The 16,067-nt window shown below is 42.6% G+C and overlaps 1 protein-coding gene across 1 annotated transcript in view; it reads left to right on the top strand.

The window, feature by feature from the left end:
* Positions 1 to 16,067, top strand: part of amt (aminomethyltransferase) — a 58,303-nt gene that overhangs the window by 28,064 nt on the left and 14,172 nt on the right. Inside the window, exon 6 of the mRNA XM_073072518.1 lies at positions 9,403 to 9,548. Coding sequence (XP_072928619.1) covers positions 9,403 to 9,548 — 146 coding nt within the window. The remainder of the gene's footprint in view (positions 1 to 9,402; positions 9,549 to 16,067) is intronic.

Here is a 16,067-nt window from a genome sequence, read left to right as displayed (position 1 = left end):
CATCTGTTGATTCCTCTCCGAGATGCCATTTGACCTGCTGAGTTCCTCCAGCATTTTGTGTGTGTTCCGGATTTCTATCATCTGTGGACTCTCCTGTTTGTTGTTTTCTGAATAAGAATTCTGGTCTCTTGGCACTGTCAAATTTCTTCACAAGCACAACTCCCCAATTCACATATGCTAGCACGAGAGCCACAGAATTGTATATTGAGGTTTTTGTTTGATAATTGAAAGATAAACATCAATATGGTTTTATGTAGGTTGCTCCAGTCCAGAACGCCTCCTAACTAATTAAATACTTTCTGAAATGTGATCACAATTGCAATGTAGAAAAGTCGGTGCTTGCCCATAAGCAGCAATGAGAAAAGTGCAAAAATAATCTGCTTTGGAACTGAAGTAAAATTTTGCAGATGCTGAAATTAAAACAGGAAATTCTGAAAATGCACAGCTTGTCAGACAGCACTTGTGGTGAGAAAAGGATTGATAGCTTCAACACGGGTTGGTTCCTCATTCTTGGAAATAGTGTTTTTGAAATATTTGCATCTGTCCAAGAGGGCAGATGGAGCCTTGATTTAACATCTCATCCAGGAACATTTTTGGAAATATACAAGTTAACATTTCATGGAGGAAAAACCATAAACATAAGAGATTCTGCAGATGCTTTATATCTAGAGTAATACACACAAATGCTGGAGGAACTCAACACGTCAGGCAGTATCAATGGAAAGGAATAAAAAATTAACATTTAGGCTGAGGCCCTTCATCAGGAATGGTGCCTGACCTGCTGACTTCTGCCAGCATTTGTTCAAAGTAAATTTTATTATCAGGGTACGTATATATCACCACATACGACTTGAGATTCATTTTCCTGTGGGCATACTCAAATCTCTAGAACAATTACCAAATAGGATCAGTGAAAGATCAACCAGAGGCATTGGTGTTCCTATACCAGGCCGTGATGCAGCCAGTCAATACGCTCTCCACTACACGTCAACAGAAATTGTCAAAGCTTTTGATGTCATGGCGAACCTCTGCAGACTCCTAAGCAAGTTGTGCTGTTGTGCTTTCTTTGCAATTACATTTAAATGATGAGTCCAGGACAGGTCCTCTGAGGTAGTAACACCCAGGAATTTAAAGTCTCCGTGTCTGATCTGCTGACGATGACTGTCTCATGGACTTCTAGTTTTCCTCTCCTGAAGCTGATCATCAGCTCCTTGGTCTTTTCTGACATTGAGAGGTTGTTGTTAAGACACCACTCAGCCAAATTTACAGCCCATGCCCATGGTGTCATCAGCAACCTTGAATATGGTGTTGGAGCTGCACCTAGCCACAGAACCATAGGTGTAAAGCAAGTAGAGCACGAGCTAAGTACACAGCCCTTTGGTGCACCTGTGCTGTTGGAGATGGCGGAGGAGATGTTCTTGCCAATCCAAACTGACTGGTGTCTGCAAGTGAGGAAATCCAGTGTCCAATTGCACAAGGAGATATTGAGGCTTGTTGATTAGATTTGAGGGGATGGATGATGGTATTGAATGCTGAGGTGAAGTTGATAAAGAGCATCTTTGCTGTCCAGATGTTCCAGGGCTGTGTGAATGGCTAATGAGATAGCATCTACTGTGGACCTGTTGCTCCAGTAGGCAAACTGGAGCAGATCCAAGTCGCCACTCAGACAGCCTCTCAGAACTCTCTATCACTGTAGCTGGGGAAAAAAGCCAGTTTAACTGCTGAATGTGATTCTGTTCTCTGGGCTTTTGTGTCCATCATTTACACCTATAATGATAGCATCAGTGCAAAGAGATTGTCAGCTCTGTGTGATGCTACAATAAGCTACAAGTACAGAGTCAGACCCCAATCTCACAAAGTCAAACCCTGGCAGAGTGATCTCACAGTTGTTTGAAATCAGCTCTGTACAATTAATAAAATTGTCAGTATAGATGCAGAGTTTGGACTAACCTTGAATGGTCCGACACTAGCAGGCCACTTTTGGAATCTTTCATTTTAAATCTTATAATTACAATAGATAGATACTATATTGATTCCAAAGGAAATTACAGTGTCACAGCAGCATTACAAGTGCACCAATATACAAATATTAGAAGAGAAGTAAGAAAGAATAAAAACTGTTACCTCAAACAGTCATCTCTTCCCCAGCTATAGGCTGACTCATTATAGAGCCTAATGGTCGAGGGTAAGAATGACCTCATGTAGAGCTCTTTGGAGCAGCGCAGTTGTCTTAGTCTATGACTAAAAGTGCTCCTCTCTTCAGTCAAGGTGGCATGCAGATGGTTCCCTGAGGGTAATATGTCCAAGGATTCCCTAAGTTTAACTTCCAGGTTGAATGGTAGTAAGGAATGCAAATACAATGTAAGCATTAATTTCATGTGACTGGAATATAAAAGCAAGGATGTAATACTGAGGCTTTATAATGCATTTAGACTGCACCTGGAGAGTTGAATGGTTTTGGGTCCCATATTAAGTAGGGATCACAAGACAAAGTAGCAGAAGCAGGCCATTCGGCCCATCGAGTCTGCTCCGCCACTCCACCATGAGCTAAACTATTCTCCCATCTAGTTCCAATTTCCGGCTTTTTCCCCATATCCCTTGATATCCTGACTAATTAGATACCTATCAATCTCTTCCTTAAACACCCTGAATGAATGGGCCTCCACAGTTGTATGTGGCAACGAATTCCATAAATCCATGACCCTCTGGCTAAAAAAAATTTCTCCTCATCTCTGTTTTAAATGGGTACCCTCTAATTTTAAGACTGTGAACTCTTGTCCTGGACTCACCCACCAAGGGAAACAGCCTTTCCACATCTACTCTGTCCAACCCTTTCAACATTCAAAATGTTTCTATGAGATCCCCTCTCATTCTTCTATACTCTAATGAATACAGTCCAAGAGCTGACAAACGCTCCTCATATGTTAGTCCCTGCATTCCAGGAATCATCCTAGTGAATCTTCTCTGAACTCTCTCCAACATCAGCACATCCTTTCTAAGATAGGGGGACAAAACTGCACACAGTATTCCAAATGGGGTCTCACCAGTGCCCCATAGAACCTCATCAACACCTCCTTACCCTTATACACTATTCCTCTTGAAATGAATGCCAACATAGCATTCGCTTTCCTTACTGCTGATCCAACCTGGTGGTTAACCTTTAAGGTATCCTGCACTAGGACCCCCAAGTCCCTTTGCACTTCCGATTTTTGAATTTTCTCCCCATCTAAATAATAATCTGCCCGATTGTTTCTTCTTCCAAAATGTACAACCATACATTTCTCAACATTGTATCTCATCTGCCATTTCTTTGCCCACTCTCCTAAACTGACCAAGTCTCTCTGCAACCTTTCCGTTTCCTCAACACTTCCTGCTCCTCTACCTATCTTGGTGTCATCCACAAACTTAGCCACAAAACCATTTAATCCATAATCTAAATCGTCGATATACAGTGTAAAAAGAAGAGGCCCCGACACCGACCCCTGCAGAACACCGCTAGTAACCGGCGACCAACCAGAATAGGATCCCTGTATTCCCACTCTTTGCTTTCTGCCTATCAACCAATGCTCCACCCATTCCAATATCCTTCCTGTAATTCCATGGGCCCTCATCTTATTAAGCAGCCTCTTATGCAGCACCTTATCAAAGGCCTTTTGGAAATCCAAATATACAACATCCACAGCCTCTCCCTTGTCTATCTTATTTGAGATTACCTCAAAAAATTCCAATAGATTGGTGAGGCAGGATCTTCCCTTCATGAAACTATGTTGGCTTGCGTCTATTTTGTCATGCACCTCAAGGTAATTCATAATCTCATCCTTGAAGATCGACTCCAATAACTTTCCAACTACTGATGTTAGACTAATAGGTCTGTAATTTTCTTTTTGCTGCCTCCCCCCTTTCTTGAACAATGGAACTACATTTGTGACCTTTCAGTCCTCCAGAACCGTGCCAGAGTCTACTGATTCCTGGAAGATTATTTCCAATGCCTCCACAATCTCCAAAGCCACCTCCTTCAGAACCCGTGGATGCACTTCATCTGGTCTGGAAGACTTATCTATCCTTAGTCCATTTAGCTTCTCAAGCACTTTCTCTCTAGTAATCTTGACTGTACCTAATTCTATTCCCTGAGACCTCTGGCTATCAGGTATGTTGCTAATGTCTTCCACTGAAGACTGATGCAAAATACTCATTTAGTTCCTCTGCCATCTCTTTGTTACCCATTATAATTTCTCCAGCATCCTTTTCAATAGGTCCTATATCTACCCCTGTCACTCTTTTACTCTTCATATATTTTTTTAAAACTCTGTGTCCTTTTTTATGTTAATTACCAATTTCCTTTCATAATTCATCTTTTCTTTCCTAATGACTTTCTTCGTTTCCTTCTGTAAATTTTTTAAATTCGTCCAGTCCTCAGTTTTCCCACTAATTTTTGCTTCCTTGTATGCTGCTTCTTTTGCTTTTCTTTTAGCCTTAACTTCTCTCATCAGCCACATTTGTGTCATTTTTCCTTTTATGATTTTCTTTTTTCTTGGAATATATTTTTCCTGCACTCTCCTTATTTCTTGTAGGAATTTCATCCAATTCTGCTCTACTGTCCCTCCATTTAGCTTACTTTTCCAATCAACTTGGGCCATTTCCTCTCTCATACTGCTGTAATTTCCTTTGTTCCACTGAAATGTTGATACACCTGATACCAGCTTCTCCTTTTCAAATTTGAAACTGAACTCGATCATATTATGATCACTACTTCCAAGGGGTTCCATTACCTCTAGCTCCCTAATCAGCTCAGGCTCGTTACACAGCACCCAATCCAAAACAGCTGATCCCCTGCTGGGCTTATGGACAAGCTGCTCCAGTAAGCAATCCCATAGGCATTCTACAAACTCCCTCTCCTGAGATCCAGTATCTTCCTGACTTTCCCAATCCACTTCAATATTAAAATCCCCCATAATTATCTTGACATTTTCCTTCTGACACGCTTTTTCTATTTCCAGTTGTAACTTGTAGTCCACATCCTGGCTGCTGTTTGGAGGCCTGTATATAACTGCTATTAGTGTCTTTTTACCCTTGCCATTTCTTAACTCGACCCAAAGGGACTCTACTTCTTCTGATCCTATGTCCCTTTCTAGTGATTTGATATTGTTGCTTACCATCAGGGCCACGCCACCCCCTTTACCTACCTTCCTATCTTTCCTATACACTGTGTATCCTTGAACATGCAGCTCCCAATCACATCCATCATTTAGCCATGACTCAGTGATGGCCACTATGTCATATCTTTTAACCTGTAGCTGTACATCAAGATCATCCACTTTATTTCTAATGCTGTGGGCATTTAAGTATAGTACATTTAGATCTGTATCTGTTACTGATTTTGCTATATTTCTATTGCACAGCAAATTATCCTGTCTATTCACCTGCCTGTCCTTCTTGCCATCTTTGCTGCACAGTATCTTTGACTTATTTCTATTTTTCTCTTTCTCGACCCTAACACCCTGGTTTCCTTCCCCTTGCCAACTTAGTTTAAACCCTCCCTAACAGCTATATTAAACAATCCCACCAGGATATTAGTACCCTTTGAGTTCAGGTGTAACCCATTGTTTCTGTATAAGTCATGCCTCCCCCAAAATAGATCCCAGTGATCTAAGAATTTGAAGCCCTACCCCCTGCTCCAGTTACTTAGCCACACGTTCGTCTGCTTAATTCTGCTATTCTTGCCATCATTGGCACGCGGCTCAGGCAGTGATCCTGAGATTATTACTCTAGAGGTCTGGCATTTCAATTTTCTTCCTAGCTCCCAGTAATCTTCCTTCAGGACCTCCTCTTTTTTTCTGTCTATGTCATTGGTACCAACATGTACCAAGACTTCTGGTTGCTTGCCCTCTCTCCTGAGAATACTCTGGACCCGATCTGAGATATCTCGTGCCCTGGCACCAGGGAGGCAACACACCATTCGGGTATCCTTGTCCGGCTCGCAGAATCTCTTGTCTGTTCCCCTCATGATGGAATCCCCTATAACGACGGCATTTCTCCTTGCTCTCTTGATAACAGCACTGGGCAGAGTGCCAGAGTCCCGTTCGTTGTGGTCTTCCTCTGTCAGGTCAACCTCTCCAACAGTATGTAAAACTATATATCGATTCCTGAGGGGGACTGTCAGAGAGGTGCTGTCCACTATCTCTCTATAGGTACTATCGATCACTTCCTCACTTTCTCTAATTAGCTGAAGGTCATCAAGTTGTTGCTCCAGATCCCTCACACGATTCCTAAGGAGCTTCATCTCATTGCATCTGGAACAGATGTAATCCTGGGGGAGGCTGGGAGTCTCCCAATGTCCCCACATCTGGCAGTAGGCAGAAAGATGGGGTTGAGAGGGATAATAAATCAGCCATGACGGAATGGTGGAGAAGATGATGGGCTGAATGGTTTAATTCTGCTCCTGTGTTTTATGGTCTGATGTTGTTATACCTGGTTTTTGAACTGTGCAGTGTGCAAGCCTTGGTTTGCTGGCTTTGACTTGAGAGTTTGACAGAGGAGGAGGCACACTGCTCTCTCCTACTTAGGGTAGTTGCAATTGAACAGGAGCTCAGCAACTCTATCGTAGTTACTGAAAATTTCACTGAACAATTATATGTATATCAGTGATTATATAAAAATATAAACAAGCATAGGAAAGTTAAACTATAAGAAAAATAATAATTCTACACCTCAATCCAACAAAGGACAAACCAGCCTTTCTTCCAGTGATGTTGGTAAGACAATTTCCATTAGAAATGTAATTTGATTGAATATTATTAATGATTGATTAATTATCTGGAAGTATAGAACAACCCAGTAGAAAGACCCTGTGATTAAATAGGGCCTTTCACAAGCTTTAGCTGACCCACTTTGTTTCCAGTCAATGAATTTGAAGAGCTGTCACCATTGGAATTGGGAAATAATTTCAACACCACAGACAAGTGGTATCCACATAATCTGTTTTGAAGACAACCGATGTTGACTTGATATTGGCATGTCTCTGATGAGAGTCCCATCAAGTTGAAATAGTTTTTATTTTATTTATTTACAGATATAGCATGAAACAGGCCCTTCTGGCCCAACAAACTGTCCCGCTCAGCAACTCACCTATTTAACCCTAGCCTATTCACAGGACAATTTGCAAAGACCAATTAACCCACTAACTGGTATGTTTTTGGATTGTGAGAGAAAACTGGAGCAGCCGGAAGAAGCGCATGCAGCTCACGGGGAGAGCGTACAAGCTCCTTATGGAGGATGCACTGCCTTGACCTGAGCTGTAAATAGTGTTGCCTTACCAGTAAGCTACAGCGGTGCTCATGTAGGCTGGAGTAACACAAAGCACTGGGTGAACTCATCAGGTCAGGCAGTATCGGTCCTTCATCTTGACTAGAAAGAAAGATTGGAAGTAGTGTTGGACCCTGATGTTTTTGATCCAAAGTTCTTCAGAAGTCCACAGTAACCTAGTGGTTAGCGCGACACTATTACAGTTCAGGCGTCAGAGTTTGGAGTTCAGTTTCGATGCTGTTTGTAAGGAGTTTGTACGTTCTTCCCATGAGTGGGTGGCGCTCCAGTTTCTCCCAGATTCCAAAGACATACCGGTTGGTAGATTAACTGGTCATTGTAAGTTGTCCTGCCATTAGGCTATGTTGAATAGGTGGGTTGCTGAGCAGTGTGGTTTGTTGGGTTGGAAAGGCTTAATCTGCACTGTCTCTAAATAACATTAAATAAGCAAGTCAAGCAAGAAACTTATTTTGTTCCTGTAATGGTTAATAAATGATTGTAGGCAATGAGGGGAAAGGAAAATGCATGAGGGTGAGAGGAAGAGGGAGGAAAAGGGGGAAGTGACTGTATGGCATGGAAAAGAACAGCAGAGACCGGGCCAACATGGTCCAGTCCTCTTACAGACAATCCATTCAAATTTCATTGTGTGAATTAACCAAAAAAAAACCCAATGTGGTACCCACAACTGCCACCATTTAAAGAAAAAACACAAGCATACAAGTGTTTATATAAAAATACAAACGAACATAAGAAGTTAAACTACAAGAAAAATAACAATCATACAGTCGAAACGTATAAAAAGGTGGAAGGGTCAGACCAAGAGTAGCTGGTCATGGGTAGATCCGGGTGAAGCTGGGGAGAGTGGGGATGACATCAGAGGCTGGGAAGTGTTGGTTGGAAGTGACAAGGAGCTGAAGAGGATGGAATCTGATGGGAGAGGAAGGTGTAGCAAAGAATACAGGGGAGAATAGTGGGGAGGAGAACCAGTGGGGGGAAGAGGAATGTAAGAGTGTGATGGTGGCTGGTTGGATGAGGAGGAAAAAGAAAGGAATACTGGAGGAGAGAGGATTTGGTGGCGGGTTGGGGGTGAAGGGAACGAGAAGGGACGATTACCAGAAGTTGAGAATTTCAGATCAAATGAAGTCTCAATCTGAAACACTGAGTGTCATTTTCCTCCACAGATGCTGCCTGATCTGCAGAGTTCCTCCAGATTCTTGCATCTGCCGAATTTGTGACTCTGAAATAATGCTATGGAATTATTTTATTTTTTTTTGTCTGTGTAGACGAGAGGGCAGACATGACCGTGGGTTGAGTTCTTGTATAAAGATAACCCTACCAAACAGTGGGAACAGGCTATATTAATGTACTGAGGTGATTATGCATCCAGATCTCAGTAATTGGCACATTGCTCCCTAGCACTCTGGTCAGAGATGATCAGGCTATCTTCTGTCTTTCTCAAATCTTGACTGACCAGCATCTTACCCCATGGGAGGGAGGAAAGGGGCTTGTTTTTCTGTTGTTGCTTTGTGTTCTGTGTTGTTCTGTTAGACATTGTGAGCATGCTGTGTTGCCTCTGGAATCTGTGGTGTGCCTCAGCACATCTCTAGGTTGATTGTTAACATAAATGATAGATTTCACTGTATCACACACACAACGTTGGAGGATCTCAGCAGGTCAGGCAGCATCTATGGAAAAGAGTAACAGTCATCAGAAGAAGGGTCTCAGCCCGAAACAGCGACTGTTTATTCATTTCCATAGATGCTGCCTGACCTGCTGAGATCCTCCAGCATTTTGTGTGTGTTGCTCTGTATTTCCAGCATCTGTAGATTGTCTCATGTTTGCATTTCACTGCATGTTTTGATGTACTGTACAAGCGATAAATAAATCCGAATTTGGTTGGAAGTTGTCTGTTCCCATGCATGAAATTGACCACACCAAGATGCAGCGGCACTTCTAGGAAGGACCCCAGCGTTTGCTTTTGCCCATCCGCTCTGTTGGGATCTTGCTGTGCTGAAACAAATCCAAACTCCTCTTCCCATTGCAGAGTACAGCACCACACTCTAGGTAATGTGGACCTTTTGTTACCTCCCCTCTCCCCTGCAGGTCCATCTGCAGCAAGGGTGTTGCAGGAGGGCGTGTCCGATGACCTCAGCAAGCTGTCCTTCATGTCGAGTGCGGTGACAACAGTGCTCGGAGTCAAAGGTTGCAGAGTGACCCGTTGCGGCTACACTGGAGAGGACGGGTTTGAGGTAAGTTCTCTTGTCCTGAAGTAAGTGCCAATAATCAGGTCAAATAGGTTTCTCTTATACAAGGATATCCCCCTTAGAACAGAGATGAGAAGAATTTCTTTAGCCAGAGAGTGCTGAATCGGTGTGTATGTTTAAAGTGGAGATTGATAGGTTCTTGACTAATAAGAGTGTCAAAGGTTATGAAGAGAAGTCAGGAGAATGGAGTTGACATAAATATAAATCAGCCATGATCAAATGGTAGCGAATTGGACCGAATGGCCAAATTCTACTCCTGTGTCTCATGGTCTCATTATCATCAAAGTAGTTAGAATCAGCATTGGAGAAAGGAGTGATATTGATTTCAGTACTCTGGTACATCAACCACCATAGTTTTGTTTTGTACATGTCAAAACTTTTAGGCATTTCACAAAGTATGAGCAGAATAAATTTAATATTGAGGCACACAAGGAGAAAAGACAAATATCCTGTCTCATTTCCCTCACCTTTCCAAAGGGACAGTGCGTTTTAATGATGAGAAATATGCAACAAGGGATTAAGGGAGGAAAGTTGCGTGAAGGGCTGAGGTGGCTCAAGGTATGGGCAATGCTGGTGGGAGAAAAGATCAGGAATGTGATACAGGGGATTAGAAAGAACTTGCACAAGTCAGAAGTAAAAGGAAAGATTGAAGCAGTGTGAAAGCAAAGATCTTGCCATGATGGTGTGCAATGTACAGGACTGAAGGATGTTCCAATGTGTGAAGGAGAGCTGAAATTTGTAGGGTGGACAGCTAACAGTAGAAATGGCCAAGCCCATGGGATAATAAGATGTGGATGAAAGTTTTATCTGATAAGCAGAGGTTATAGATGTGCAACATTACAGCGATGAATGTAGACAGTGATAGGACAGCGAAGCAATCAGATGAAGACTGCGGAGAGTGATGGGTCGACTAAACAATCCGATGATGGCCACCTTGGGGTCTAACAAATGAATGTAGACAGTGATGGATTCACTAAACTAACAGACATTTGCCGTATCTGGGCATGTTCACTATCTGTTCCACCCTCAAACTGTTACCAAGAGGTGAGTGGAGTCGGTAGTTTGGAGCAAAGTTTATGATGAGCAGAAAAGGCAACAGAGTTGATTTTTCTCAATATTTGTGGAAACATTTGCTCCTCCAAGTGCAAGCAGACTGTACTTTAGAGAGACTGAGTAAAATTGCAACTGGCATTATTTTTCCTGATGGGTGTCAGGGAGGATCTTGTGGGACCCTGGAGCTAACAATGCTGGAGTGTGAGGAGCTGTTTTATTCATAATCCTCTGCCTATGACTGGATATATGGAGATGAGGAGGAATTTCTTCAACCAGAGGGTGGTGAATCTGTGGAATTCTTTGCCACAGGTGGCTGTGGAAGCTGGGTCATTGGGTGTATTTAAAGTGAAAGTTGATAGGTTCTTGATTAATAGTGTCAAAGGGTATCGGGAGATGGCAGGAGGAATAATATATCAGCTGTGGTCGAATGGCAGAGCAGACTCAATGGGCCAAATGGCCTAATTCTGTTCCTGTGTCTTATGGTCTTGTGGATAAAGAATGAAACCAGGTAAATGCTGCAGCCCAACACCTGATTGAGGAAGAGGATTTTGAGGAGGAATTTTCCGGAAGCTGTGAACAGGTGAAAGGATGTGTATGTCATGGTTCCACAGTCCTGTGTAAGGTAGACACCTAACTGCAGCAGTTCAGTGCAGTTGTGGGGACGACGAGCACAAAATTGGGAGTTGACGAGATGACAGGAGTTGCTTGTTACAGCATTGGAGCAGTGTAAAATAAAGTGGAATTGAGCATTGAGGCAGTAAATTGGTGTTGCAGAAAAGTTAGAGCATATTAGAATGGCATTGAGGGTGAATTTCTGGATGTGATTTTGAATGTTCCCTCAAGAAATATTGCACAGGCTGAGAGTGCACATGGGAGTTTGTCACTCGACTATAGGAAGAGTGCCATTAACCTGTAAAAAAGATTCAGGGATGTTATCAGGAATGGAGGGCCTTGGTTATACGGAGAGGCTGGATAGGCTGAAGCTTTGTACTGTAGAATATAATAAGCAGAAGGGTGACTTTAGATCATGGGTTCCCAACCTTTTTTTATGCTATGGACCCCAACCATAATTGAGGGGTCCACGGACCCCAGGTTGGGAACCCTTGCTTTAGAGGTTTATAAGATCACAAGGGCTGTAGATAGGCGGGCTGGTCACAATCTGTTTTCTTCACATAGGGGAGCCTGAAATGAGAGGACACAGGTTTCAGGTGAGAAGGGAAAAGTTTAAATGGGACTGAGGGTAAACAATTTTACACAAAGGATGCTGGGTATGTGGAACAAGCTGCCGGAAGAAACTGTAGAAGTGGATACAATTACAGTATTCAAACCACGCATAGAAGGGTGCATGGATAGTTAGGTTTCAGGTGGCTGTGGGCTAAATACAGGCAGGTTGGACTTGCTTGGGTTGATGGCTTAGTCAGCATGGACATGTTGAGCAGAAGTTGTGTGCTGTACAACTCTATGACCTCTGACCCTGGGTGTGTCTGAATTGGAGTTGATATCAGCCTGCAACGTGCTGGAGCCTGTGACACCCACTAAATGGAGGGATGGGGGTACAGACTCTGACTGTGGAAGTGAGATTTGGTTAGATTCTTCTTAAAGGGTGAGAAGGAAGCCAAAAACCACTGAGGATGAACAGTGTGAAATGGACTGATGGAAGTCCTATTGGTGTGAGAAAGAGAGCTTCTTCAAAGTAGCCATGCGTGTGAGAGAAGTCAGAGTGAATTTGATATTAATGGAATACAAACTACAGCTGCTAGGATCTGAAACAAAAACTAATGCTGCAAGAACTCTGCCAGTCAACAGCCTCTGTCCAAGTCAAAGTAAATATATTATCAAAGTGCCTTCTTGTCGCCATATACTACCTTGAGATTTATTTACTTGTGGACATTTAGAAGAAAGATCACAGAACAGTACAGCACAGGAACAGGCCCTTTGGCCCACAATGTTGTGCCGAATTAGTAATCAAATTGCCAACTAAACTAATCTCTTCTGCCTACACAATGTCCATATCCTTCCATTTTCCTCACATTCATGTACCTATGCAAATGCCTCACAAAAATCGCTAATGTATCTGCCTCTAACACCACTCCAGGCAGTGCATTTCAGGCACCCACCACTCTCTGTGGAATAAAAAAAATTGCCTCTTGCATCTCCTTTGAAATTACTCTCTCTCTCCTTCAATATTGGATATTTCAACCCTGGGAAAAAGATACTGGCTGTTTACTCTATCTATGCCTCTCATAATCTTATAAGCTTCTACAAATCTCCCCTTAGCCTCTGCAGCTCCAGAGAAAACAACCCAAGTTTGTCCAATCTCTCATTATAGCACATGGCCTCTAATCCAGGCAGTATCCTCTCCTGCACCTCTCCAAAGACTCGACATCTTTCCTATAATTGGGTGATCAGAATTGTATGCAATACTCCAGATGTGACCTAACTGGAATTTTATAAAGCTGCAATATAACTTCCTGACTTCTGAACTCAATGACTTGACTAATAAAGGTAAGCATGCCATATACCACCTTAACCACCCTTTCAACCCATGTAGCTACTTTCAGGGAGCTATGAACTTGGACCCCAAGATCTCACTACTCATTAACACTGTTGAGGATCTTGCCCTTAACAATATACTGTCTTTTTATATTTGACCCACCAAGGTGCAACACCTCACCTTTGGCCAGTTTAAACTCGATCTGCCATTTCTACACCCATATCTGCAACTGATTTATATCTTGCTGTATTCTTTGCTAGTCTTCAGTGCTATCCACACCACCACCAATGTTCATATCATTTGCAAACTTACTAAACCACTCATCTACATTTTCATCCAGGTATTTTATATAATCACAAACAGCAGAGGTCCCAGGGCAGCTCCCTACAGAACACCACTAATCACAGACCTCCAACTAGAAGTCCTTTCGACCACTACCCTTTGTGTTCTATGGACAAACCCGTTACAAATACAGATGGCCCCCATGGAGCCCATGCATCTTTATCATCTGAATGAGCCTCCTATGAGGGACCTTGTCAGACACCTTACTAAAATCCGTGTAGACAACATCCACAGCTTTACCTTCTTCAATCTCTCTTGTCACCTTGACAAAGAGTTCAGTCAAGTTTGTACGACATGACTTGCCCCACACAGAGCCATGCTGGCTCTCTCTAATTAGGTCATGGTTTTCCAAACGGTCATAAGTCCTATCCGTAAGAATTCTCTCCAGGAACTTCCTTACTATTGACATGAGACTCACCAGTCTATAGTTTCTAGGATTATCCCTGGTTCCCTTCTTGAATAATGGAACAACATTAGCTACTTGTCAGTCATCTGGGACCTTGGCTGTAGCTAGATAAGTCACGGAGATATTGGTCAAGGCCTCAGCAGTCTTTTCTTTTGCCTCTCTCAATAGCCTGGGTTATTATCCCATAAGGCCCTGGGGACTTCTCAACCTTAATGCTCTTTAGGAGACACAAAACTACCTCCTCCTTTACTTTGAGATGCCCTGGCATATGAATTCTCTCAGCACTGATTTCCCTGTCCTCCACGTCCTCTTTCTTGGTAAGGACCTCACTCACATCTTCTGCATCCAGGCGTTTTCCCCCTTTATCCTTCGGTGATCCTACCCTCTCCCTAGTTATCCTCTTGCTCTTGATAGAATATCTTGGGATTTCCTTTAATCCTACTTCCCAAGGACTTTTCAAGGCCCCTCCTGGCTTTCCTAATTCGTTTTTCGAGTTCATTTTTGGCATCTTTGTAATCCACAAGGGCTCTGTTTGGTTCTAGCTTCCTATGTTTTACATACTTTTTTTTCTTCTTGACGAAAGTCATCACTTCTCTCCACATCCAAGGTTCTCTTACCATGCAATCCTTGTCCTTGCTTCTGACCAAAACATGCCTGTCCTGTATCCTGTGCAGTTGACCTTTTAAAACCATCCACACGTTGGATGTGCATTTACCCAAAAAATGACTGTTGCCAATTAACTCTCCTTAGTTCCTCCCTAATGCTTTTATAATTTACCTTGCTCCAATTTAATACTCTCCCGTAAGGTGCATACTTATCCTTATCTGTCACTGCTTACCCACTGAAAGGTTAGTCACCTGGCCAGGCTCATTACCCAACACCAGATTGATACAGTACAGCCCCTCCTTTTGTTGGACTAGCTATGTATCGATTTAAGAATCCCTCCTGGATGCACCTAGCAAATTCTGCTCCATCTCAACCTCTTGCACTAAGAAGGTTCCAGTTTATTTACAGGAAAATAAAGAAATACAATATAATTTATGGGAAAACTATATATAAACAAAGACTGACAAACAGCCATCTTTGGAAAGATTATCAACATTTCAGGTCAAAGACCCTACACAAGAGCCTGGGATGTTTTGCTCTATGGACCACAGGAAGAAAGCAAATCTACAGCAGGATGAACAGTCTTCATTTTTAGTGGAAAAAGCTCCCTGTACTTGATGGAGGAAAGATTTTGCATTCCATTCTGGCCCCAGAAGAGTTCTAGCTTTGGCAGAGTTCAGAAGGGCCTGATAATATTTAAATAAAAAGAGAAAATTATGGGAATATTTGTAATATGAGCAAGGGATGTCTGCCATGATATTGAATGGTAGAGCTGTGAGCATTACTCCTATCATTCCCTCCTTTTATTTATGAGGCAGAGAGCAGAGTAGTGGGCAAGGCTCCTATCATTCCCTCCTTTTATTTATGAGGCAGAGAGCAGAGAAGTGGGAATGGATTGATCAGACCTGTAGGGGAGAGAGGCATTGATATTTGATGCCATGTAAATAGGACAGTGGGTGTAAAATGATCCTGGGCTATAAGGGTTAGAAGCAGGACTAGAGTAGTCATCCTCTGGACCCTTTCTTGCCATTTCAGCAACAGTGGTGATGGTCACAGAGAGATGTAGTCCAGGCCCTATGGCCCACTGTGTTTATGCCATCCACCAAACACCCATTTACACTAATCCTTCATCAATCCCATTTACTAATTTCTCCCCATATTCTTATCAACTCCTCCTACTCTTGGGGGAACTTACAGCAAAAAATCCTGTGCATCTTTGGGATGTGGGTGGAAACCAGAGCACCCAGAGGAAACTCACAGGCACAGGGAGAACGTACAAACAGGACCAGAGGTCAGGATTGAACCTGGCTTGCAGTCATCGTGAGGCAATGTCACCACCAGCTACACCACTGTCTCAACCATAAATCCCTATCCCTTGATTTCCCTAAGATCTAGAAAGTATTGATTTGATTTGAATGCAATTAAGCTTCCACAATTGTCCAGGATACAAAATTATAAACTTTCACATCTACCTTTGTGATGAAAATTATACTCATTTTTGTCCTGACAGGCCAACTTTAAGATTGATTCCCCTGGTTCTAAACCGCTCAGCTAGGGGATATCTCTCTTATATCCACCCAACACACGGACTATTTGTTTTAAC

Source organism: Hemitrygon akajei, chromosome 19, assembly GCF_048418815.1.
Source record: "Hemitrygon akajei chromosome 19, sHemAka1.3, whole genome shotgun sequence".
Classification (NCBI taxonomy): domain Eukaryota; kingdom Metazoa; phylum Chordata; class Chondrichthyes; order Myliobatiformes; family Dasyatidae; genus Hemitrygon; species Hemitrygon akajei.
The sequence above is the reverse complement of the archived record's forward strand: the minus strand, read 5'-3'. Positions and strand labels throughout refer to the sequence as shown.